The sequence below is a fragment of the Somniosus microcephalus genome, chromosome 16 (assembly GCF_052327205.1).
Source record: "Somniosus microcephalus isolate GS21.2 chromosome 16, FLI_Smic_1.0, whole genome shotgun sequence".
Taxonomy (NCBI): domain Eukaryota; kingdom Metazoa; phylum Chordata; class Chondrichthyes; order Squaliformes; family Somniosidae; genus Somniosus; species Somniosus microcephalus.
This window is the reverse complement of record NC_141002.1, coordinates 99,973,019-99,999,317: the sequence shown is the minus strand read 5'-3', so window position 1 is coordinate 99,999,317 and position 26,299 is coordinate 99,973,019. Positions and strand designations below refer to the sequence as shown.

General features: G+C 49.4%; 1 protein-coding gene across 1 annotated transcript in view; it reads right to left on the bottom strand.

The window, feature by feature from the left end:
• nav3 (neuron navigator 3) overlaps nucleotides 1–26,299 on the bottom strand; it is a 483,558-nt gene that overhangs the window by 366,820 nt on the left and 90,439 nt on the right. The window contains exons 2-3 of the mRNA XM_086009556.1: nucleotides 1,754–1,871; nucleotides 1,048–1,100 (exon numbers count right to left, since the gene is read on the bottom strand). Of these exons, the coding sequence (XP_085865682.1) occupies nucleotides 1,048–1,100; nucleotides 1,754–1,871 (171 nt within the window). The remainder of the gene's footprint in view (nucleotides 1–1,047; nucleotides 1,101–1,753; nucleotides 1,872–26,299) is intronic.

Genomic DNA, 26,299 nt, shown 5'->3' with positions numbered 1-26,299 from the left:
GTGGATTCGGGTGTAACTCACCCACGTTTAAAATTCCCCGATCCTTTGCGCTGGTTCGGCTGATTCCGCCCAGATTTTGCTAAAAATTACCGGCGTAAAGGAGCGGAAACCCAACAACTTCTCCCACAAGTACGGCGAAATGAAGCACACGGACAAAGCAAAAGAGAACGTCACCTGTCGTTAACTGGTGACTGAATCCCCGTCAGTGTTCGAGCTGCCGCTCTCCCTCCAGGCAAAGTGCAAACTAGAACTCAACACAAATATAGATCGTCTGGGACCAAATACCCAAGGGCATTGAGTGACAAGATGTGTGAAGCGAAGATAAATAAATTCAATGTCCCTTTAAGTTAGAGTGCCTTTGCTTACGTCTACTAGCTAATAGGGCAGCTGAGAACTGACTTCTGTCTGTGTCTTAAGTGTTTGGCTGGACTCTTAAAAGAAAAAGATCATTAGCAGCTTATCCAACATCTGTGGGTCAGAACATGACTCCTGTGCTTATATATGAAAGGCTACGGAGAGTCTAACTGGACTTAAGTGTTCGGCAGACTGAAAGTCTATTTATAGTCGACTGCAATCTATAAACATTGTGACACACTCAAGAGTTTGACACGCTCAGTGTTTGACACGCTCAATGTTTGACACACTCAGTGTTTGGCTCGCTCAGCGTTTGACACACTCAATGTTTGACACGCTCAGAGTTTGACACACTCAATGTTTGACACACTCAATGTTTGACACACTCAATGTTTGACAAGCTCAGAGTTTGACACATTCAAAGTTTGACACACTCAGAGTTTGACACACTCAGAGTTTGACACACTCAGACGTGAGCAATTGGTTCAAAGTTCAAATTAATAACCTATTGCAAAATTTTCACACGCCCTCTCACTAGTGCAATGGTACTCAGTAAACGCACAAATGACATGTCTTGTGAAGTCTGAGGTATATATTTACATTCAAAAACCTCACACGGTGCCTGTGCAGGTTTGTTATTGCTTAATGCTATATTTACTTATTCAATCAAAGTAAAGTCTCGAAACATCTTACCATCTGGGCCTGGCTTCTCGGGCAACTGTTGATGGCTTCAACTTTTTCATTCGCTGCAAAAAATACAAACAGACAATAAACGCTGGCCGGTTAATCGGGGAGATCTCCGCAGCATTCGTCCCAGAATATTCACCCCTTCTCCAGCCCGCCCCCCCCAGCCCCCCAACCCCACCCGTCCCCGGAATCCAGGTGGGTCGGGTCCTGGAAAAGGTTTCGAACGCAGCACCCGGTCCCGACCCAGGCAGGTGAAAGTCGAGAGGGAAAGGAGAGCGAGGATGGCTCTGAAAAAAAAAAAATCTGTCGGCCGCAACCTAGCGATTACTAAGTACGAAACTCCCGGCAAGTGCCTTGGCAGGAGAAGGGACAACGTTTCACGGTTGCTCAGAAAAGTAGGAGACACTTGCACTGTCAAAGCGCACACATGGGGAACACATGCTCTTGTGAGGCGTGCACTGACTACCGGCAGCAACACTGTCCGACTGATAACAGTTTAAGCTCCTCTTCAAACACCATCTAACCAGCTACTCACTTCCTCTTACACCCAAAGCACTTTAATGCTCCCTCAATAGCACTTCTATCGAGGGTCTGTAATCCATGGCAATCTGATGCCTAAGCCAGGAAATGTTATTCGGTGTTGAATTCACTGCAGATGCATATTCTACGAAAATACTCGGCATGCTCCGATCCCACCGTGTTCCGTTCTTACCAATGATCTGGATGATTTCTGCCAGCAAAACTCCATCAGCTACATCCTGTTGCAAATCCTTGATCAGTCGTTTGTGACCAGACCTGGCCAAGTAGTGATTGGCCCAATCAGTATAAATCTGTGTGGAGCGAGAGAGAGAGAGAGAGAGAGAGACAGTAAAAATTCTTTCAGCATTAATGTTGGCTTAGACGCAAGAGCTATTTTGGATCAATCTGCCTTCCACAAGCCAGAGTTTTAAAAAGGGAAACTGCTTTGAGTGGATTTTTACCAGTTCTCCGATTTAAGTATGAGTCACTTTATGCTAACACAAAGGGCGGTGTCATACTGAACACACGCACTTAAAAAAATATATATTGTTTTCATTCAGGAGAAACTTTTTTACCCAAAGAATGTGGAACTCGCTGGTGGAGGCGAATAGCAGAGATGTATTTAAGGGGAAGCTAGATAAACACACGAGGGAGACAGGAATAGAAGGAATTGCTGATGGGGTGAGATGAAGAAGGGGTGGGAGGAGGCTTGTGTGGAGCATAAACACCGGCACGGACCAGATGGGCCGAATGGCCTGTTTCTGTGCTGTAAATTCTATGTAATATTATTTCTGCCAACCCCCGGTTACTTTGTCCACGAAATGGTTCTGTCTCAGTTTCCCATTGTGTTTCCACCTTTGTCATTGCCAATTATTAGTCTGGGCCGACTTCAAAGGGTAAAACTTTTGGGAGGCCACGTGCCCCAGTCCAGTGTTACAGACACCGCCTCATCCATGTAATCTTCTGAGGGAGGTGATTAACCAAAGGCAAAATCCAATTGGGAATTCAGGAGAAACATTTTTACCCAGAGAGTGGTGAGAATGTGGAACTCGCTGCCACAGGGAGTGGTTGAGGCGAATGGCAGAGATGTATTTAAGGGGAAGCTGGATAAACACACGAGGGAGACAGGAATAGAAGCATGTGTCGATGGGGTGAGATGAAGAGGGGTGGGAGGAGGCTCGTGTGGAGCATAAACACTGGCACGGACCAGTTGGGCCGAATGGCCTGTTTCTGTGCTGTCCACTCGATGTAATTCCATGCACCTTGAGAATGTTCGAGGGCGTGAATCAGGTATAAAAAAACCCTCTTGCTCTGAAGCTGTTGGAGGTGAAATATTGCTGGAGGTGCAATCGCCCATAGATGGAGCTCGGAACTTTTAACACTATAAATATGGCCTCTTCCCAGATTCCCCTTTAACTCTCCCTTCGCCACAACGATTATGCTTTAACCATTTCCCTCACTATAAAAAGCTCTGGTACTCTTCCAAAATCACGTCACATGAAAATTCCCCGCAGCATTAGTGGCCAGAGTTCAGAACACAACGCACAGCCGGAAACCGCAGCGGACGAGCAATGTTGATGAGGCCGCGCAATTTACTGTAACAACCCATGACAGGGAATTAAAGCTTTTTCAGAACTTTTAGAAACCGAGAGTGTTTTCTGAAACCGGACACTCTCCTGCTCGCCTGGGTCTGGTTTGTCAAACTTGGCATTTTTGTCCTGGCTCAAAATTTCCTCTTAAAGAAGGTACAGAGGAAATTAAAGTAGCTGAATAAATATCCAAAGATAGTTACGAATCATAGAAGTTTATGGCACAGAAGGAGGCCATTCGGCCCATCGTGTCTGTGCCAGCCGACAAAGAGCTCTCCAGCCTAATCCCACTTTCCAGCTCTTGGTCCGTAGCCCTGCAGGTTACGGCACTTCAAGTGCACATCCAAGTACTTTTTAAATGTGATGAGGGGTTTCTGCCTCTACCACCCTTTCAGGCAGTGAGTTCCAGACCCCCACCACCCTCTGGGTGAAAAATAATTCTCCTCAGCTCCCCTCTAATCCTTCGACCAATCACTTTAAATCTCTGCCCCCTGGTTATTGACCCTCTCTGTTCAGGGGAATAGGTCCTTCCTATCTCGCTATCTTCGCGACTGTTAACGCTGCAACAGCGTCACCCTCGGCGGGGCAATTCCTGGAACCCTTTTTTTCGGTGCCGCCCAAACTTTATTTCGACTTCTTGTACCTTTGGAGCATTTTCAAATGGTTGAGAAGGAGAGCGAAATGGAGATGGGTTTCATGAGTTCAATTGCGAGCATGGGTGCACATGGCCATTAGAAACTCAAAGCCCATCGCAGCTCCCATTTAAACACAGTGATTAGTGCAACCGCAAACGAATAATGTATTTCAGATGCCCGAACCTTAACTAATTTAACGCGGGAGTTTGCCAAATTCTTCTTGTCACTTAAGTTGACATCGTGTTGTGATCTGGAATGCACTGCCTGGAAGGGCGGTGGAAACAGATTCAATAATAACTTTCAAAAGGGAATTGGATAAATACTTGAAGATTTACAGGGCTGTGGGGAAAGAGCGAGGGGGGAGTGGGACTAATTGGAGAGCTCTATTAAAGAGCCGGCACAGGCATGATGGGCCGAATGGCCTCCTTCTGTGCTGTTACATTCTATGATTCGGTGTGTAAAGGTGATCTGAATACCTTTCCATCAATACCCATATATCTCTGCCGCTGATCGTAACATATTCTTGTGGGTGTGGATTTTAACTATCGGGTGACCCACCGGGCAATAGAGGCCAAACTGGCCAGGATAAGAGTAGCGCTGGGGAGGAGTGGGGGTCAAGAGGGAGACGTTGCGATCACTAGAGGGGGAGGGAGGGGGGGAAGCCCACATCCTGTTCCTCCTGGGTCCCAGCAGGATCAAATTCAGCGCTTGCCTTTCCGGCCTCCTCTGCTGTAGCGCCGGGATTTACTGAGCAGAGTGCCAGCTGCCCATCGAGGTCCTAGGTACGCCATGGGGGGGGGGGGGGGCGGTCCCTGACGGGCGCAGGCCAATGACGAAGCTCCCGCCTGGTTCGGGTGAGCACCCGGGACACCCCGCTCGAGCGTTTGGGAAATACGGCGGTGGAGCGGGTGATGGGGGGGTGTGGGGGTGGAGCAGGGGATGTGACAGAGGGCGGGGAGCCTGCCAGCTCCATTTCATCTCCGCTGCCATCCCGCTTACGCCGGAGGAGTGTTGAAATTTTCCCCTTTGTGTTCCGATTTTGGGGACTCATCCACCAATGAGGGAGCGGGGCTGAGAACGGACCGCACGAAGCCCCGAAAGAGCAGAGTAAGAAAATGGAGCAATTGCTCGGCCTTCGCGGGCTCTGTAGTAAACCCTACCACCCTCCGCAAACCTCAGCTCACCCAAAACTCGGCCGCCTGTGTCCTAACTCGCACCAAGTCCTGTTCGCCCATCACCCCTGGGCTCGCTGACCTACATTGGCTCCCGGTCCGGCAACACCTCGATTTTAAAATTCTCAACCTTGTTTTCAAATCGCTCCGTGGCCTTGCTCCCCTCCCACATCTCTGTAAACATCCATTTCTGATGCCACAATTTCTAGACGAAACAGACCCGGGTCCGTCTAGTTCGCCTCCTACCCTCCTGGTCGTCGCACGATACAACGATAATGGAGTTGTTGACCAATCACAGCGCTCAATCTCTATCAATGAGTTGACAACAGACCCAGGCATGAGGCGAGGAAAACCCCCAGTGGTGGAGAGCTTTGGGAACCAGAGGTCCCAAGTCACCTGTTCCTCTGAAGTACACTACACTCACTACACGTCATGTCTCCAATTACTCATATATTAATATCAGTAATATCATCAAAACAAAATGAGAACGTTTATATTTAGACTCCCCTTTCTTACACATACCTGCTTTGAGTTCCTTCGACAAAAGACCCCATTAAACCATTGCTAGACATCACTACAAAGGTTTTCGCCACAGACCTAGGTTCTAACCAGGCGTATGCCAATGAAGTAGAGTCACTGTCGTAATGTGGGAAACGCGGCAGCCAATTTGCGCACAGCAAGCTCCCACAAACAGCAATGTGATAACTGGCCAGATAATCTGTTTTTGTTATGTTGATTGAGGGATAAATATTGGCCAGGACACCCTGCTCTTCTTCGAAATAGTGCCATGGGATCTTTTACGCCCACCTGAGAGAGCAGACGTGGCCTCGGTTTAAAATCTCATCCGAAAGACGGCACCTCCGACAGTGCAGCGCTCCCTCAGTGCTGCCCTGGAGTGTCAGCCTAGCTTTATGTGCTCAAGTCCCTGAAGTGGGACTATGAACCCACGACCTTCTGACTCAGAGGCGAGTGTGCTACCCACTGAGCCACAGTTGACAGAAGGGAGATGAGGAGAAATATTTTTACACAGCGAGTTGTTGTGATCTGGAACGCGCTGCCTGAAAGGGCGGTGGAAGCAGATTCAATAGTAACTTTCAAAAGGGAATTGGATAAATACTTGAAGTGGAAGAAAATTTGCAGGACTCTGGGGAAAGAGCAGGGGGGAGTGGGACTAATTGGAGAGCTCGTTCAAAGAGCCGGCACAGGCACGATGGGCCAAATGGCCTGCTTCTGTGCTGCATCATTCTATATGTGTTCCCAACTCCCAGAATGATGAAGCAAACACTAACAGAACTCATTAACTTGCCTTCTGAAGAAAATTGTACTACTGCAGAGCTACACATGTATATAATATATCCATTACAAGCATAAATTTAAGAATATATAATGGAAATGTAAAGGTAAGGACAGAGTGAGTTCAAAATTGGGGCTGAGTTACAACTGGCCTGATTATCCCCCGACCTCTAACTCTGCTTCGTCTGAAGAGTACTCTCGGCCGCGAATCAGTAAGTGCAATGCCGTGGGGCATGGACTATCTCAAAGTGATCAATACATTCATCAATTTCCTGTGGCATTGCACCTAGGGATTCAGGACAAAGTATATTCTTCAGGTGAAGTGGGCTCATAGGGCAGGGGATGATTAGACCAGATTGCACAGATGTAATTCAGGCCATTTCAAAGTCGGTGAGTGGGAGATGGGGAGGGTGTAATTATAATGTGACACGATTACACAGGAACTTTCCATTATAGACATGGACTCTTTATAATGCGAAAATGTGACAGCAAGTGCGTGCAAATGTATGATTTTTAATAGATACATACAGATAACTCTGCGCTCCTCCAATTCTGGCCTCTTGCGCATCCCGCAATTCAATCGCTCCACCATCGGCGGCCGTGCCTTCAGCTGCCTGGACCCGAAGCTCTGGAATTCCCTCCGTAATCCCCTCCAGCCCCCTGAGATATCTGCACTCCTCTAATTCTACCCTCTTGAGCATCCCTGATTATAATCGCTCAACCATTGGTGGCCGTGCCTTCAGCTGCCTGGGCCCTAAGCTCTGGAATTCCCTCCCTAAACCTCTCCACCTCTCTACCTCTCTTTCCTCCTTTAAGACGCTCCTTAAAACCCACCTCTTTGACCAAGTTTTGGGTCACCTGCCTTAATTTCTCCTTATGTGGCTCAGTGTCAAATTTTTTTGTCTTAAAATACTCCTGTGCAGCGCCTTGGGACGTTTTACTACATTAAAGGTGCTATATAAATACAACTTGTTGTTGTAAACCTCTCCACCTCTCTCTCCTCCTTTAAGACCCTCCTTAAAACCTGCCTCCTTGACCAAGCATTTGGTCATCTGCCCTAATATCTCCTTATTAACGCTCCTGTGCAGCGCCTTGGGACATTTTACTACGTTAAAGGCGCTATATAAAGGCAAGTTATTGTTGTTGATTCAGCTGATACATTCCAAGTGTAATATCGAAATGCTGTCACAGGGTGGCGGAATTTGCACACGAAAGTAAAATCTAGATGTAAAAGTGGCGATAACAATTCTCTCACTTAAATGCAGCAACAGGGACCTCTTCTACAAGTGCACAACCGTGAGTGGCATCTGGTTAATAGGGGGGGGGGGGCACTCGTTTATACAGGGGTGACTTCAGACAGCACTTCTTCACACAAAGGGGAGAGGAAATCTGGAACTCTCTCCCCCATAAAAGCCGTCGAGGTTGGGGGTCAGTTGAAAATTTCGAGACTGAGATTGATAGATGTTTGTTGGGCGAGGGTATTAAAGGTTACGGAACCAAGGCGGGTAGATGGAGTTAGGATACAGATCAGCCGTGATCTAATTGGATGGCGGAACAGGCTCGAGGGGCTGAATGGCCTCCTCCTGCTCCTATACAAGCACTTGGTCAGAAACTGTTTCAGCCCTTGCACCTAATAGGATGGACGACTGGTTAAAGTGGGTGTTCCCATTAAGAAGGTGATAAGTATTATTCACCTCACACCAGCTGGTTAACAAATAGCTGCCACAGCAACACCAGGGCAATTCAACAATGCAATGAAACTTAAAAGGCAATTGCTTAAATCAGAACCAAGGCTACACCAGGACTGGCTCTTGTGTCTGTGCAGTCGGATTTGACAGCTAACCCAAAACATTCATGAGATAGGTTACATTAGCAACCTTCCAGTTGGTAACAGTCTCGCCTCTGAGTCTCCCCCTCCCCCAGCCCGAGCTCCAGTCTCCCCCAGCCCCGAGCTCCAGTCTCCCCCAGCCCCGAGCTCCAGTCTCCCCCAGCCCCGAGCTCCAGCCTCCCCCAGCCCCGAGCTCCACCCTCCCCCAGCCCCGAGCTCCAGTCTCCCCCAGCCCCGAGCTCCAGTCTCCCCCAGCCCCGAGCTCCAGTCTCCCCCAGTCCCGAGCTCCAGTCTCCCCCAGCCCCGAGCTCCAATCTCCCCCAGCCCCTAGCTCCAGTCTCCCCACAACCAGCCCCGAGCTCCCGGCTTCCCCCACCTCACCCCCCAATATTCTAATGAGGCCCTGCCCATTCCCCTCCCCAGGCCTTGACCGGCTCTTCACCCGATGACGGACTACCCCCTCCCCCCAGCCACCCCATTAGAATCGGGGTCACTTCGTTCAACAACAACAAAGCAGGTGTCAGCCGTGGTTCGGTGGGCAGCACTCTTGCCTCTGAGTCAGAAAGTTGTGGGCTAAAGTCCCACTCCAGAGACTAGAGCACGCTAAAGTAAGGCTGACACTTCAGTGCAGTGCTGAGGGAGTGCTGCACTGTCGGAGGTGCCGTCTTTCAGATGAGACATTAAGCCGAGGCCCTGTCTGCCCTCTCAGGTGGACGTAAAAGATCCCACGGAACTGTTTCGAAGAAGAGCAGGGGAGCTCTCCATGATGTTCTGGCCAATATTTATCCCTCAATCAACATCACTAAAAAAAACCAGATGATCTGGTCATTGTCATATTGCTGTTTGTGGGATCTTGCTGTGCGCAAATTGGCTGCTGCATTTCCTACATTGCAGCAGCGACTCCACTTCAAAAAGTACTTAATTGGCTGTAAAGCACTTTGGGACGTCCGGTGGTCGTGAAACGTTATCTCAGCCAGAGCGCCAATCCACCGCTTCGGTGTGCGAGCGCGTGAATTATACGCTTTCTCAAGTGAGTAAAACATGCACTTTGCTTCCTATTAACTCTCTCTATAAATAATTCACCAGTGACGGGAGATGACTAATGCAGCTAGAACGTGTTAAGGTTCGGGCGCCAGGGACACACTGTAAACACATCAGGAGCTGAGAGAAAAAACACACGAGCGGAGCAAAGTGTTTCGAGTTCACTGATCTTTATGAGTTCAACCCACTCAGGCTGTTGATTGTCATTTTCTCGGGTCCTATAAACTCCCCACTAACAGGCTGGAGACACAGAGTGAGGCAGCAACGACATCCTCTTGGTAGCCCCGTCAATGTTTCTGCAGTGACTCCCTGACCACAAGAAAGAAACCACCGTGCCTGGCAAGTATTCCGAAGGCCTGTGGCATTAATCACCGGTTGCGGGCTTAAGAAGTAAAGGATGTGATCACTCACCGTTATTCATGCAAGTGACTAGTGGTAGCCTCAGCTCGCTGACTGTACAAACCCACAGACTATTTGGCACACAAATGCGTGAAAACACAGCTCTGCTCTTCATAGGAAATGAGAAGTACTTTCCTTAACCCAATAGTTATAGAATTACATAGAAGTTACAGCACAGGAACAGGCCATTCAGCCTTGTGTTTATGCTCCACACGAGCCTCCTCCACCTCTATTTACTTCTCACCCTACCAATATATCTTTCTGTCCCTTTCTCCCTCATGTACTTATCGAGCTTCCCCTAGCTATAATATTATAATAGTTACAACAGATATTACAGTAATTGTGTCCCTCCGCCTTCTCCCCTCCTGTACACCAGCCCCTCCCCGGCCGCCCCCCCCCACCCCCCGCTTTAAGGAGCACAATCCCAGCTTCTCCAGTCTCGCCACATCACTGAAGTCCCATTTCTGGAGTTGGAACTGCATTATCTGAATGACAAGAGATCATATTGCTCCGGGTTCACCAGACAGCAGTCTATATAACTGGCGCTCCGAGTGCTTCTGTGACAGATGCATAGGTGCCCGTTGTATAGGCAGACAGCTGGCCATACAGACATGTTTAAAAATGACCTGCAGACGCTCGACAGATGCAGCAAGGCTGCAGAATGTGGAGAGATTGGCGCTACAGTTAGTGGATGCCACAGATGTGACGCAGGATCATACCTGTCGACGCTGTGGGTTTGCATTTTGATCGGGCACCCCCCCTTCCCCCCCCACCCACCCCCCCCGCCCGGGTTGCCGTGTTTCAGCGGCGCTGTAAATAAAGCAGCAGCTCGTAAACCCCAACCCCCCCCCCCCGCCACACAGAATCTGCTCGGAGCCGCCTCCAAGCGCAAAAAGAGAAAGTTATTGCTTTCTGAAACCTGACCATCCTTCCTATCAAGGCAGGAAGATAAGTCACAGACAATGTTTACTTTGGACACACACAGAAAAGAAATAAAGCTCCCCATCTGAGCGAAGGAATCCCTCTGCTGTCCAGATATACAATCATACAGCACAGGAGGAGGCCATTCGGCCCATCGTGCCTGTGCCTGCTCTGTGAAAGAGCTCTCCAGTTAATCCCACTTCCCCCCCGCTCTTTCCCCACAGCCCTGCAATTTATTTTTTCCTTTTCAAGTATTTATCCAATTCCCTTTTGAAAGTTACTATTGAATCTGCTTCCACCGCCCTTTCGGGCAGCGCATTCCAGATCACAACAACTCGCTGCGTAAAAACAATTCTCCTCATCTCGCCTCTGGTTCATTTGCCAATTATCCTAAATCTGTGTCCTCTGGTTACCAACCCTCCTGTCAGTGGAAACAGTTTCACCCTATTTACTCCATCGAAACCCCTCATAATTTTGAACACCTCTATTAAATCTCCCCTTAACCTTCTCTGCTTTAAGGAGCACAATCCCAGCTTCTCCAGTCTCGCCACATCACTGAAGTCCGTCATCCCTGTATTAAATCCTCCTCAAGCACAAACACACACAGACAGCCACTGTGGTACAATCCCTGCGATTATTGAGCAATTTGGGAACTGTACCCTTTGCATAAGTTTGGTGTCAAGGCCTTGGTGCTTTGCCTCTGTCACTTCAATGAAAGAAAAGGAAGACTTGTATTTCTATAGCGCCTTTCACAACCTCAGGATGTCCCAAAGTGCTTTACAGCCAATGAACTACTTCTGAAGTGTAGTCACTGTTGTAATGTAGGCAACACGGCTGCCAATTTGCGCACAGCAAGCTCCCACAAACAGCAATGTGATAATGACCAGATAATCTGTTTTTTTTGTGATGTTGATTGAGGGATAAATATTGGCCCAGGAGACCGGGGAGAACTCCCCCTGCTCTTCTTCAAAATAGTGCCATGGGATCTTTTACGTCCACCTGAGAGAGCAGACGGGGCCTCGGTTTAATGTCTCATCCAAAAGACGGCACCTCCGACAGTACAGCACTCTCTCAGTACTGCCCCTCCGACAGTGCAGCTCCCTCAGTACTGCTCCTCCAACAGTGCGGAGTGTAATGATATCAGCAAATAGAGATGGTATTTGCCTGTTCGATTATGATGCCTTGATTGCATGTATTGATTGCTTGTGCCTGACCAGCAGAGGGCATGTGACCGAGAGAAGCAAGGCAGTTAGTTTAGTTTCAGTTTCGTTCTAGATGCATCACAGCATCGTGTCTCCTGTAAAAGCTGTATAAAAGAGTTGAACAGACTTTAGATTAAAAGACATTCTCTTTCATAAATGTCTCATCATTGAACCCACAAAGAAATCAATACATGGTGTCAGAAGTGACTGAAAGAGATGAAGAGAAAAACTCTGAAGTTAAATCAGCTCTCCACAAATTAGCAAGCCAAAAGAGAACATCGTTGCTTACCATTGGAGAATAGCTAACGAAGTGAAAAAATGGAAGGTTTACACCCACTGGCGACGCTTCAATTGACAGGTAATGTGGCTGAAAATTGGAGGAGATTCAAACAACGTGTGGGGTTGTATTTATCAGCAATCGGAGCTGACGAGAAAAGTAATAAACAGAAATCGTCACTGTTCTTACATGTCGTGGGTGATGAAGCGCTGGAGGTGTATAATAATTTCACATTCGTTGCTAATGGAGACAAAATGAAGCTAGATAAAATAATGGAACAGTTTGAGGCCTACTGCATACCTAAACGTAACGTGACGTTTGAGAGGCACAGATTTTTCACATGTGTTCAGAAAACGGGTGAGACTATTGATCAGTATGTGACTGAACTGAGAAACAGAAGCAAATCATGTGAATTTGGGGGACTGACAGACTCGCTGATAAAAGACAGACTGGTGTGTGGTATTCCAGATAATGGTCTAAGGGAAAGACTGCTAAGAGAGCAAGATCTAGACCTGGGAAAAGCCATAGCACTGTGTAGGGCTACAGAGACTGTGAAGTTGCAGGCAAAGGAGCTGTTCAGTGACAATAGCTGCAACGTGGATGCAGTGAGTAAGAACGGACACAAACCGTTTAACAAAAAGAGCGCCAATGTGAAAAAAGAGGCGTGGCCAGTGAACGAAAATGAAAGGGACAATCGAAAGACATGTAGTCGATGCGGTACACAGCATCCACCAAGAAAGTGTCCAGCATATGGTAAAACATGCAATAGTTGCAACAAGAACAACCATTATGCCCGTTGCTGTAAGAACCAAGCGCAACAAAGCAAGGTCCATACAGTAGATGAAAGCGGGATAGAGGAGTTCAATGTAGATGTTGTGTCTGAAAACAAAAAAGAAGAAAGAGACTGGATGTTGACACTAAAAGTGAATGACATACACATTCCATTTAAATTGGATACTGGAGCACAAGTTAATGTGATATCAGAGACTGATTTTAAGAAAATTAGACCCAGACCAAAGATACATGGAATCAAAGTGAAAGTGACAGGATACTCAGGTACTGAAATACCAGTGAAAGGAAGATGCATTGTCAAAGTGACACACAAGGACAGAGAGCACACGCTAGCATTAATCGTGGTGCCAAAGGATGTGCAAGCCATACTAGGTTTAAAAGCCTGTGAGAGACTGAACCTGGTAAAGAGAGTCCTCGTTGTGGAAAGCGTAAGAGAGACAGTCTATGATGAACTGAATGTTGCGTACACACCGGGTAAGCTGATGTATACAGCAGACATGTTGTCCAGAGCTGTTGACCCAGGGGAGCCCGCAAACACAGTGAAAAGACTGAAGTACAAGGCAAAAGGCAGTGGAACTGACTTCTACCAAAGCATGCTTGTATACCGCACAACGCCGCTCGAGTGTGGTAAGTCACCAGCCCAACTCCTGATGGGACGTCGGCTAAGGTCAAACCTACCCATCCCGGAGAACCTCCTGAAAACAAAAGAGGGGGAGAAAGTGAGGAAGTTCAAAGAACAACAGAAAGAAAAGCAAAAGTACTACTATGACAGAGGAACACAAAACCTACCTGAACTCCACACTGGTGACCAAGTAAGGTTCAAAGACAAAACAAACACATGGACTCAGAAGGGAACTGTCCTGAGTGAAGTTCAACCAAGATCATACACCATTCAGACAGATGAGGGTGCTGTTCTGAGAAGAAATCGTCGAGATCTTCTCATGGGACCAGCCACAGCAGGTCAAGAGACTGATACTGTTGAACAACCTGATCACACAGCTGAGAACACATCATCTGAGGCAACAACTCAGATTCAAGGACAATCAATCAGAAAATCCTCAAGACACGTGAAGCCTCCTGAGAGACTCATTGAGCAAATTTAAGGACTATTGTTATAGAAGGAAGTAATGTTATCTTATTCTTTCTTCAAGTTCTAGTGTATTGACATATTTCATGTGAACACACAAAGCAAGGTTAAAAAACCTTGATCATGATAATGTAAGTTCATTAAGTGTTACAGTTAAAATGCAGATTAATACAAAGAAAACATGTTGTTAGTTAAAAGTAAAATACTTTCGTTTTAAGAAAAGGAGATGTAATGATATCAGCAAATAGAGATGGTATTTGCCTGTTCGATTATGATGCCTTGATTGCATGTATTGATTGCTTGTGCCTGATCAGCAGAGGGCATGTGACCGAGAGAAGCAAAGCAGTTAGTTTAGTTTCAGTTTTGTTCTAGATGCATCACTAGCATAACGGTGTCTCCTGAATGCTGTATAAAGAGTTGAACAGACTTTAGATTAAAAGACATTCTCTTTCATAAATGTCTCATCATTGAACCCACAAAGAAATCAATACACGGAGCTCCCTCAGTACTGCCCCCCAACAGTGCAGCTCTTCCTCAGTACTGCCCCCCCCGACAGTACAGCTCTCCCTCAGTACTGCCCCTCCGACAGTGCAGCACTCCCTCAGCACTGCCCGTCCGACAGTGCGGCGCTCCCTCAGTACTGCCCCTCCGACAGTGCGGCGCTCCCTCAGCACTGCCCCTTCGACAGTGCAGCGCTCCCTCAGTAGTGCCCCTCCAACAGTGCGGCGCTCCCTCAGTACTGCCCCTCCGACAGTGCGGTGCTCCCTCAGCACTGCCCCTCCGACAGTGCGGCGCTCCCTCAGTACTGCTCCTCCGACAGTGCGGCACTCCCTCAGCACTGCCCCTCCGACAGTGCGGCGCTCCCTCAGCACTGCCCCTCCGACAGTGCGGCGCTCCCGCAGTACTGCCCCCCGACAGTGCGGCGCTCCCTCGGTACTGCCCCTCCGACAATGCGGTGCACCCTCAGTACTGCCCCTCCGACAGTGCAACGCTCCCTCAGTACTGCCCCTCCGACAGTGCAGCACTCCCTCAGTACTGCCCCTCCGACAGTGCGGCGCTCCCTCAGTACTGCCCCCCAACAGTGCAGCTCTCCCTCAGTACTGCCCCTCCGACAGTACAGCTCTCCCTCAGTATTGCCCCCCCGACAGTACAGCTCTCCCTCGGTACTGCCCCTCCGACAATGCGGTGCACCCTCAGTACTGCCCCTCCGACAGTGCAGCACTCCCTCAGTACTGCCCCTCCAACAGTGCGGCGCTCCCTCAGTACTGCCCCCCAACAGTGCAGCTCTCCCTCAGTACTGCCCCTCCGACAGTACAGCTCTCCCTCAGTACTGCCCCCCCCGACAGTACAGCTCTCCCTCAGTAGTGCCCCTCTGACAGTGCAGCACTCCCTCAGCACTGCCCGTCCGACAGTGCGGCGCTCCCTCAGTACTGCCCCTCCGACAGTGCAGCGCTCCCTCAGTACTGCCCCTCCGACAGTGCAGCACTCCCTCAGTACTGCCCCTCCGACAGTGCAGCGCTCCCTCAGTACTGCCCCTCCAACAGTGCAGCACTCCCTCAGCACTGCCCGTCCGACAGTGCGGCGCTCCCTCAGTACTGCCCCCCCGACAGTACAGCTCTCCCTCAGCACTGACCCTCCGACAGTGCAGTACTCCCTCAGTACTGCCCCTCCGACAGTGCAGCGCTCCCTCAGTACTGCCCCTCCGACAGTGCAGCACTCCCTCAGTACTGACCCTCCGACAGTGCGGCACTCCCTCAGTACTGCCCCTCCGACAGTGCAGCACTCCCTCAGTACTGCCCCTCCGACAGTGCAGCGCTCCCTCAGTACTGCCCCTCCGACAGTGCAGCACTCCCGCAGTGCTGACCCTCCGACAGTGCGGCGCTCCCTCAGTACTGCCCCCCAACAGTGCGGCTCTCCCTCAGTACTGCCCCCCCGACAGTACAGCTCTCCCTCAGTACTGCCCCTCCGACAGTGCAGCACTCCCTCAGCACTGCCCGTCCGACAGTGCGGCGCTCCCTCAGTACTGCCCCTCCGACAGTGCGGCGCTCCCTCAGTACTGCCCCTCCGACAATGCGGTGCACCATCAGTACTGCCCCTCCGACAGTGCAGCGCTCCCTCAGTACTGCCCCTCCAACAGTGCGGCGCTCCCTCAGCACTGCCCCTCCGACAGTGCGGCGCTCCCTCAGTACTGCCCCTCCGACAGTGCGGCGCTCCCTCAGCACTGCCCCTCCGACAGTGCAGCGCTCCCTCAGTACTGACCCTCCAACAGTGCGGTGCTCCCTCAGTACTGCCCGTCCGACAGTGCAGCGCTCCCTCAGTACTGCCCCTCCGACAGTGCGGCGCTCACTCAATACTGCACTGGGAGTGGTAGCCTGGATTTCTGTGCTCAAGGTGATTTTGCCACCCACTGAGCCACAGCTGACATTGTAAATGGCACCAAAAGGGAAGATGCAGACGGTATTACATTTCCGTGGGCTCGGAGATTCCCGGGGTCATGATCCCGGTGGTTATGCCAGGATTTCACCTGATGGTGCCCACCAACAACTTGGCGGGGGTGGGTGCTGTTGTGTATGTACCTTTAAGGGAATAACTGGTCTTAGACTGTAGTACCGGCAGTGACCACCCCTGTATAAAGGGCCCTAGCAGGCTTCTGTATTTCGGTCTGACATTGCCTCCTGTTCAAGTAAAGTACCTGTTAAACTGTTCGCCCGAAGTTCGTGTATTATTGAGGCGCGGACTTTACAGTGGCAACGAGTAAGTACGAACTCACCGGCAGTGTGGCAGCATCTCACGGGGATCTCGCCCTGAGAGGAGGGTTCTGGAAGGTCGTAGTCTGAGCAACGGGCGTCGACCGAGGGCAACCGCCCAAAGAATTCATCGGTGTTCGCGGAATTGCGGGAGAGACTGTGGAGAGCTGTGCAGTTAAGGTGTTCCAGCAAGTCGTGCTGGTAGCTGACCCTTCCGGACTGCGGCGGGCTCAAGCTCGATCGAGCGGCTCTACAAAACGGGCCGCGCAGCGTCGCCAGGAAAAGAAAACAAGAGAGAGAGCGGGGGAGCGCGCAGGGCATGGTCGGTGCTCAAGAACAGGGCAGCGGAGAGAAACTGAACGGGGGGAAGGAAAGCGAGACGCGCCGAAGCTGCGGGTCGCCGCCATTACCTCGTAGAATGCTAGGAGCAGCGTGGCAGCAAGGGGAAGAAGCAAAAGCGCGGGAGGCGCCATTTTATTCCATTGGGGAAGAAGCAAAAGCGCGGGAGGCGCCATTTTAAGTCACCCAAGATGCCGAAAAGTTGCAGTATCACTGCTTTCGACAACGAGGTAGAAGACTGGACCACGTATGTGGAAAGAATTGAAGTGTACTGCAAGGCAAATGAGGTGGCCGATGGAAAGAGGGCGTCGGTATTATTAAATCTGATGGGTGCGAGTACGTACGGCCTATTGCGGAATTTAATTACCCCAGCTAAACCAATGGAGAAAAGTTTTGAGGAGATTGTTCATATCTTACAGGAACACCTAAGCCCTACACCACTGCTGATAGCAGAAAGATTCAAGTTCCATAAAAGAAACCAGCACAAAGATGAGAGCAATGCTGACTATCTGACGGAACTACGCAAGTTATCGAAGCACTGCCAGTTCGGAGCAGGACTGGCAGACACCTTACGGGATACGTTTGTCTGCGGGCTCCAGAGTGAAGGAACCCAGAAACGACTACTTTCAAAAAAGGACCTGACGCTAGAACAGGCTTTCAGCGTGGCAGTATCCTACGAAGCAGCAGCACGGGGAGCTGCGGAAATACAACAGAAACCACAAGAATACAGCGCTAACGAAATGGCGTATGGAGCAGAAAAGTGCTATCGCTGCGGCAGAACAACCCATGAGCAGAAGGACTGCTGGTTTAAAGACAAAACATGCAGGCAATGCGGAAAAATGGGACATATAGCAAGAGTCTGCAGGTCGGGTAAGAAAACCGACACGACAAGAACTACTAAGGAACAGTACAGGAAAGTAAAGAAACTGACAGACAGTAGTTCAGAAGATCAGGAGAGTGATAAGGACTCCGGGAGCAGGAGACTAAGTTGTTTAAAGTTACACAACGTGATCGCAAAGGAAGATCACCGAACCATTTGGGTCACCCTCATGATAGCAGGGTCCCCAGTAAAGATGGAATTGGACACAGGATCAGCCCTAACTGTCATGAATCGACGAGACTATGAGCGGCTATTCTCACACATACCCTTGAAGGACACGTCCATTGTATTGAAGACATACACGGGGCAAAAGGTCTACCCCAGAGGAAAAATATAACGGAATATAATGGAAAGGAAACACAGAAACTATACATGTATATACTACGAGATGGAGCACCACCATTATTGGGACGTGAATGGATCCGAAAAATACAATTGGATTGGCATTCCATTCTGGCACTAACTGTGACTGACAAAAAGGATGATGACGTCGCACCTGGACGTCTGTCACAAATTCTATCTGACGCGGAAGAGGTGTTCCAACAAGGACTTGGGACTCTAAAAGGAGTAAAGGCAACCATAAAGATTGAGGATAACGCAACCCCAAAATCTTTCACGGCCAGACCGGTGCCATACGTGATCTGCCCAGCCGTTGAAGCTGAACTGGAGAGTCTGGAGCGTTCGGGGGTGCTGTCTAAGGTGGACTGGAGCGAGTGGGCCACACCCATCGTTCCTGTAATGAAGAAAGCATTGAGCAGCACGCCTGGGGAGCCAAGGAAGGTTCGCATCTGTGGGGACTTCAAGGTGACTGTGAACCCAGTCCTGCACACAGTACAGTATCCACTTCCGCGGATAGAAGATATTTTCGCCTCACTATCTGGAGGGAAACGTTTTACAAAGATTGATCTGGCTCAGGCGTATCTACAAATGGAGGTGGAAGAAGCATCTAGGAAATACCTCACGATAAACACTCACAAAGGCCTTTACCAGTACAATCGACTGGTATTCGGGGTAGCATCGGCCCCGGCTATTTGGCAGAGGGCAATGGAACAAGTCCTGCAAGGGATCCCGGGGACCCAGTGTTATTTGGACGACATCCTGGTTACGGGCGAAAATGAAAATGAACACCTTGCCAACCTGGAACAGGTGCTCACGAGATTGCAGGAATATGGGCTACGAGCCAACTGCCCCAAATGCGAGTTCTTCAGGAGACAAATCTCGTATTGTGGCCACATGATTGAAGAGGAAGGGTTACATAAGTCACCGGACAAGGTTGAGGCTGTAGTCAAGGCCCCAGCACCGGAAAATGTGTCGCAACTGAGGCCGTTCCTCGGGTTGGTGAACTACTACCATAAGTTCTTGCCGAATTTATCTACAATTCTGCACCCACTGAACGCCCTGCTTCAAACTGGTGTAACATGGAAATGGAGTGATAAGTGTAAGCGTGCCTTTCAGGAATGTAAATGCCTAATCACTTCAAAAGAAGTATTGGCCCACTACAACCCAACACTACCGATTCGGTTGGCATGTGATGCGTCACCTTACGGCATTGGAGCGGTACTGTCACACAAATTCCGTGACGGTTCAGAGAGGCCAATAGCCTTTGCATCGCGCTCGCTAACCTCAGCCGAGCGTAACTATGCCCAGATTGACAGGGAGGCCCTCAGCCTGGTGTGGGGGGTGAAGAAGTTCAATCACTATCTGCACGGGCAGAAATTCACCGTACTGACTGATCATCAACCCCTGGTCTCAATTTTTAACCCAACGAAGGGCGTTCCGGTGATGACGGCGCAACGGCTGCAAAGATGGTCACTTTTTCAAGGGGCACATCAGTACGAAACAGCATGGAAACGCTGATGGGCTGTCGCGCCTACCGTTGCCTACGGCGGAAGAAGCACCTGCAGTGGACCCTGTGGAGATATTCCATGCGACCATAGTCGAATGTTTGCCTGTTACAAACGCAAGTATTGAGAAGGAAACCCGAAATGACCCAACACTCTCTCGGGTCTATGATTTGACAGTGAAGGGATGGCCAGCATATGGCGACTCACTGTTGCCAGCATTCTCGCCAAGGGGAGAACAGCCGTCAGTGTGCCGGGGAACCTTGATGTGTGGATCCCGAGTGGTAATTCCACCCAAGTTGAGAGATAGAGTGCTCAATGAGCTTCACGAGGGTCATCTGGGAGGGGTAAAAATGAAGAGCCTAGCCAGGGCGTTTGTGTGGTGGCCGGGAATCGATAAAGAAATCGAGGATATGACTAAGAGATGCACAGGATGCCAGAAGGTCCAAAACGCTCCACCACAGGCCCCGCTACATCCACGGGAGTGGCCCTCATCTCCATGGCAACGGGTACACATTGATTTTGCTGGTCCATTTATGGACTCAATGTTTCTAATCGCTGTGGACGCCCATTTGAAATGGCCAGAGGTCATTAAAATGTCCTCCACCACCACGGAGAAAACTATTGCAGTCCTAAGGACCATCTTCGCCAGGAATGGGTTGCCAGAACAGATTTGCTCCGACAATGGCCCACAGTTTGTGTCTGAGGATTTCCGGAGGTTCCTGAAGAATAATGGGGTGAAACATTACACATCTGCCCCATATCATCCAGCCACAAATGGATTGGCTGAGAGGTTTGTTCAGACCTTTAAAAAGGCCATAAAGGCAATGTATAATGACGACATACCACTACAACACAAGGTGGATAATTTCTTGTTTGCTTACTGGAATGCGACACATGCAGTAACCAACCAAACTCCAGCCGTACTGTTTTTCAACCGAAGACTAAGATGTCGCTTGGATTTGCTCAAACCAAACATAAGACGAGATGTTGAGGATAAGCAGTTCCAGCACATAAATGAGAAGCCAACCAGGAGCTTCAAGATAGGGCAACCAGTCTTGGCCCGCGACTACCGAACAGAAAAATGGCAGCCTGGAACGATATGCACACAGCAGGGACCACTAATGTACACAGTGGACGTTGGAGAGAGCATCATGAGACGCCATGCTGACCAGATTCTAGAGTCACAAGAACAAGCCAAATCTATACCACAAGCAGGTGCACCTGGTAATGAGCCCGAAGTACAGATTGCGCCTACCTCAGAAGCAGGGGTATTGGAAGCTGACGAACCAACCAATGACAATGAGCCAGAATTGACTCCACCGCAAGAACAGGATACTCGAGAAAGGCGCTATCCAGTCAGGATCAGGAAGCCTCCTCAAAGACTGAACTTATAAATGAATATTTCAGTCGATGTATATAGTACCGAGAAAATTGTAATTGTAATTAGTTATTATTTAGTTGTTAAATGAATGTTATGTACTGTTTATCTAAAAGGGGAGGAATTGTTGTGTATGTACCTTTAAGGGAATAACTGGTCTTAGACTGCAGTACCGACAGTGACCACCCCTGTATAAAAGGCCCTAGCAGGCTTCTGTATTTCAGTCTGACGTTGCCTCCTGTTCAAGTAAAGTACCTGTTAAACTGTTCTCCCGAAGTCCGTGTATTATTGAGGCGCGGACTTTACAGGTGCGGGGGGTCCTCATTAGCATGGGACAGCACCTCCCAAACCCGCGACCTCCACCACCTAGAAGGACAAGGGCAGCAGGCGCATGGGAACACCACCACCTCCAAGTTCCCCTCCAAGTCACACAACATCCTGACTTGGAAATATATCGGCCGTTTCTTCACGGTCGCAGGGTCGAAATCCTGGAACTCCCTCCCTAACAACACTGTGGGAGCACCTTCACCACACGGGACTGCAACGGTTCAAGAAGACCATTTTCTCAACGGCAACTGGGGACGGGCAATAAATGTCGGTCTTGCCAGCGACGCCCGCTTCCTGTCAGTGAATGAAACAAATGGGTGCGAGCGAGTGCCTCGGCGGCCAATGGTGGAGTGAAGGAACTGGGGGGGTTGCACAAGAGGCCAGAATTGGAGGAACAGCGAGACCTCGGCGAGTTGTAGGGCTGAAGGAGGTTCTCCTTCTTAGGCAGTCCCTCGGAACCGAGGATGACTTGCTTCCACATTAAAAATAAGTGCTCGGGTGACTGATGAGTCCAATGCGGGACCTACAGTCTCTGTCACAGGTGGGGCAGATGGTGGTTGAAGGGGCGGGTGGATGGGGTGCTTGGGTTGATGTGCGCTCCTTGCGCTGCCTGCGCTTGGCTTCCGCTTGCTCCCGGCAAAGAGACTCGAGGTGTTCGGCGCCTTCCCGGATGCTTCTCCTCCACATTGTACGGTCTTGGGCCAGGGATTCCCAGGTGTCAGTGGGGATGTTACACTTTTTCAAGGAGGCTTTGAGGGTGTCCTTGAAGTGTTTCCTCTGCCCACCTGGGGCTCTCTTGCCGTGCCGGAGCTCCGAGTAGAGCACTTGTTTTGGCAATCTCGTATTGGGCATGCCGACAATGTGACCCGTCCATCGGAGCTGATCGCGCATGGTTAGAGCTTCGATGCTGGGGATGTTGGCCTGAGCAAGAATACTGACATTGGTGCGCCTATCCGGCCAATGGATTTACAGGATCTTGCGGAGGCAGCGTTGGTGGTACCTCTCCAGTGCTTTGAGGTGCCTGCTGTTCATGGTCCATGTCTCTGAGGCATGCAGCAGGGTGGGTATCACTGCTGCCCTGTAGACCATGTGCTTAGTGCCAGGTTTGAGGTCCTGGTCTTCAAACACTCTCTTTCTCAGGCGACCGAAGGCTGCACTAGCACACTGAAGGCAGTGTTGGACTTCGTCGTCGACGTCTGCCCTTGTTGACAGTAGGCTCCTGAGGTATGGAAAGTGGTCCACGTTGTTCAAGGCCTTGTCATGGATTTTGATAATCGGGGGGCAGTACTGTGTGGCGGGGGCAGGTTGGTAGAGGACCTTTGTCTTACGGATGTTTAGTGTAAGGCCCATGCTCTCGTATGCTTCGGAGGAGGTCACAGAGATAGGGAGGGACGAAAATGAAGAAGACTATCAATTGTTATCAAAAGCATTTGTCATCAGTGTTTTCTTCAAAACTTTTGGTACGTCAGCCAATGATGGAGAGAAGTTCTTTGTATAAGACCCAGGCAGGCATATGATCAATAAACACCTGATTTAGACATGATGAGAACGACAAGGACTGTGCAACTGAATATGACAGAACTTGCCTTGCTCCGATAAACAATTTTAGTCCATATAAGATTTGCTCAAGTGTAGAGTAAATATGTTCCTCTTTTGAACAGTCAATTGAACTAACAACATAGGAGCAGAAATTGAAAAATTAACGTTGCAGTTAAATAGGCCGTTTGTTTATCAGCCTGTCGAAACACTCGCAGGGTCCCAGGCTGTGTGATTAAGTGGTTTACTAGATTGGTGAAATGTTGGCACATCTTAACCCAAGGATCCTTCATTTTGGCAAAGCTAGCCCTGTTGTTTTATGCAGTGTTTACCATGTAATTAGTGCACTGTGAGGAAGCAGAACACAAGAACTTCATTCAGCCTGCTGAAAATTATTCAAAATAACATACCCTGCCACAGAAGTACAAGTGTACCTTCAGACTGCTGCAGGGGACAATCGGCTAAAGAAAACCTTGATTACATCGAGTCTACAGCACAGAAACTGACCGTTTGACCCAACTGGTCCGTGCCAGTGTTTATGTTCCACACGAGCCTCCTCCCACCCTACTTCATCTCACTCTATCAATATATCCTTCTATTCCTTTCTCCCTCATGTGCTTATCCAGCTTCCCCTTAAATGCATCTATGCTATTCGCCTCAACCACTCCCTGTGGCAGCGAGTTCCACATTCTCACCACTCTCTGGGTAAAGAAGTTTCTCCTGAATTCCCGATTGGATTTATTAGCGACTATCTTGTATTTATAGCCCCTAGTTTTGGACTCCACCACAAGTGGAAACATCTTCTCTACGTCTACCCTATCAGACCCCTTTATAATTTTAAAGGCCTCCATCAGGTCACCCCTCAGCCTTCTCTTTTCAAGCGAAAAGAGCCCCAGCTTGTTCAATCTTAATGTAACGGCTAACCTTTCAACCAGCACTAACCTACACTTAGCTTTCAACAAAGCATCTTGTTAAGACACACATGTATCCATTTAATTTGCCTCATATTTTGACCCTACATTTTAGGGAAGGTTGGTGGGAGTGGGGGGGCTGGGGGGGCCGGGGTTGGCGCGGTGAGATACAGAACTATCCTGATCCATTAAGGTGAAAGAAAATTTTAGAGGTACATGTTTTATTGAGAGAGGGTTAAAGTTTTCCAAAATGTTGAATGGTTTTAAGAGGGTAAATAGCAAAATATTATTTGCACCAGTTACATAAGAACTAGGAGCAGGAGTCAGCCATACGGCCTCTCGAGCCTGCTCTGCCATTCAATAAGATCTTCGACCACAACTCCACTTTCCCGCCCGATCCCCATATCCCTCGATTCCCCTAGAGTCCAAAAATCTATCGAGCTCAGTCTTGAATATACTCAATGACCGAGCCTCCACAGCCCTCTGGGGTAGAGAATTCCAAAGGTTCACCACCCTCTGAGTGAAGAAATTCCTCCTTATCTCAGCCCTAAATGGCCGACCTCTTATCCTGAGACTGTGCCCCCTAGTTCTAGACTCTCCAGCCAGGGGGAAACAACCTCTCAGCATCTAACCTGTCAATCCCCCTCAGAATCTTGTATGTTTCAATGAGATCACCTCTCATTCTTCGAAACTCCGGAGAGTATCGGCCCAATCTACACAATCTCTCATCATAGGACAAACCTCTCACCCCAGGAATCAATCTAGTAAACCTTCGTCGCACCGCCTCTAAGTTGGCAAATCGGTAAGAAGATAGATTGCGGATCATCACGGGAAGTGGGGAAATTAGAATTTTTTTTTCCCTACACACAGAGGGTTAGAACATGGAAAGCTTCACCACAAGTGGCCGTTGCGGCAGGGACCACTGTTATTGCTTAAGCGGGAATTATTTATACGGAAAAGTGTAAAAAGGAAGCAGAGGGAAATGGGATTGGAGGAGATGGGGGGTCAAAGTCACCTTGGCCAGCAGCGTAAAAGGAGCAGCCCATTTTCCAGTGGCACTATATAAATGCAAGTTGTTGTTGTTGTAAAGGACATTAGCGAACCAGTTGGGTTTTTATGACAATCGGACAGCTTCGTGGTCACATTTTTACTGATAGCAGTTTTTTTTTTATTTCCAGATTTCTTTCAAAGTTAAAGTTATGATCGATCTGCTTTCATCGCCCTTTCAGGCTGCGCATTCATCTATTGATAGCTGATCGGAGCGAGTTGCTAAATATAGACACTTGTGTTTTTTTGTCACACTTGTCGATATATGTTCAGGTGTCACGTATTGTCTGTATTCAACAAATCCATAAATGTCATGACATTCCAGAATTACTCGATACTGCAAGACTTGAGTAGGATTCTTTTGACAGCAGAAACTGATCGACAAAACAGGTTAAGCACAGATTTTACATCCGGCGCGGAGCTACGGGACTCCAATGTGCGGCAGGAATTCTGCCCATTACTGCCGGTGCTAATGTGTCAATTCTACTCCGTGCCAAAACAACAACTTGCATTTATATAGTGCCTTTAACGTTGTAAAATGTCCCAAGGTGCTTCACAGGGCACGTGAATTCAACTGACCGGACCGGCGATCCTATAACGGGCGGTGATCCTATAATGGGTGGTGATCCTGTAACAGGCGGTGATCCTGTAACAGGCGGTGATCCTGTAACAGGCGGTGATCCTATAACGGGCGGTGATCCTATAACGTGCGGCGATCCTATAACGGGCGATCCTATAATAGGCGGTGATCCTATAATGGGCGGCGATCCTATAACGGGCGATCCTATAACGGGCGATCCCATAACGGGCGATCCCATAACGGGCGGCTGATCCTATAACGGGCGATCCTATAACGGGCGGGTGATCCTATAATGGGCGGGGGATCCTATAACGGGCGGGTGATCCTATAACGGGCGGGCGATCCTATAACGGGCGGCGATCCTATAACGGGCGATCCTATAACGGGCGATCCTATAACGGGCGGGTGATCCTATAACGGGCGGACGATCCCATTACAGGTGATGATCCTATAACGGGCAGCGATCCTATAACGGGCGATCCTATAACGGGCGATCCTAGAACGGACGGTGATCCTATAACGGGCAGCCATCCTATAATGGGCAGCGATCCTATAACAGGCGATCCTATAACGGGCGGCGATCCTATAACGGGTGGGCAATCCTATAATGGACGATCCTATAACGGGCGGCGATCCTATAATGGGCAGGCGATCCTATAATGGACGATCCTATAACGGGTGGGCGATCCTATCACGGGCGGGCGATCCTATCACGGGCGGGCGATCCTATAACGGGCGGGCGATCCTATAACGGACGGGCGATCCTATAACGGGCGGCGATCCTATAACGGGCGGCGATCCTATAACGGACGGGCGATCCTATAACGGGTGGGCAATCCTATAACGGGCGGTGATCCTATAACGGGCGGGCGATCCTATAATGGGCGGGCGATCCTATAACGGGCGGTGATCCT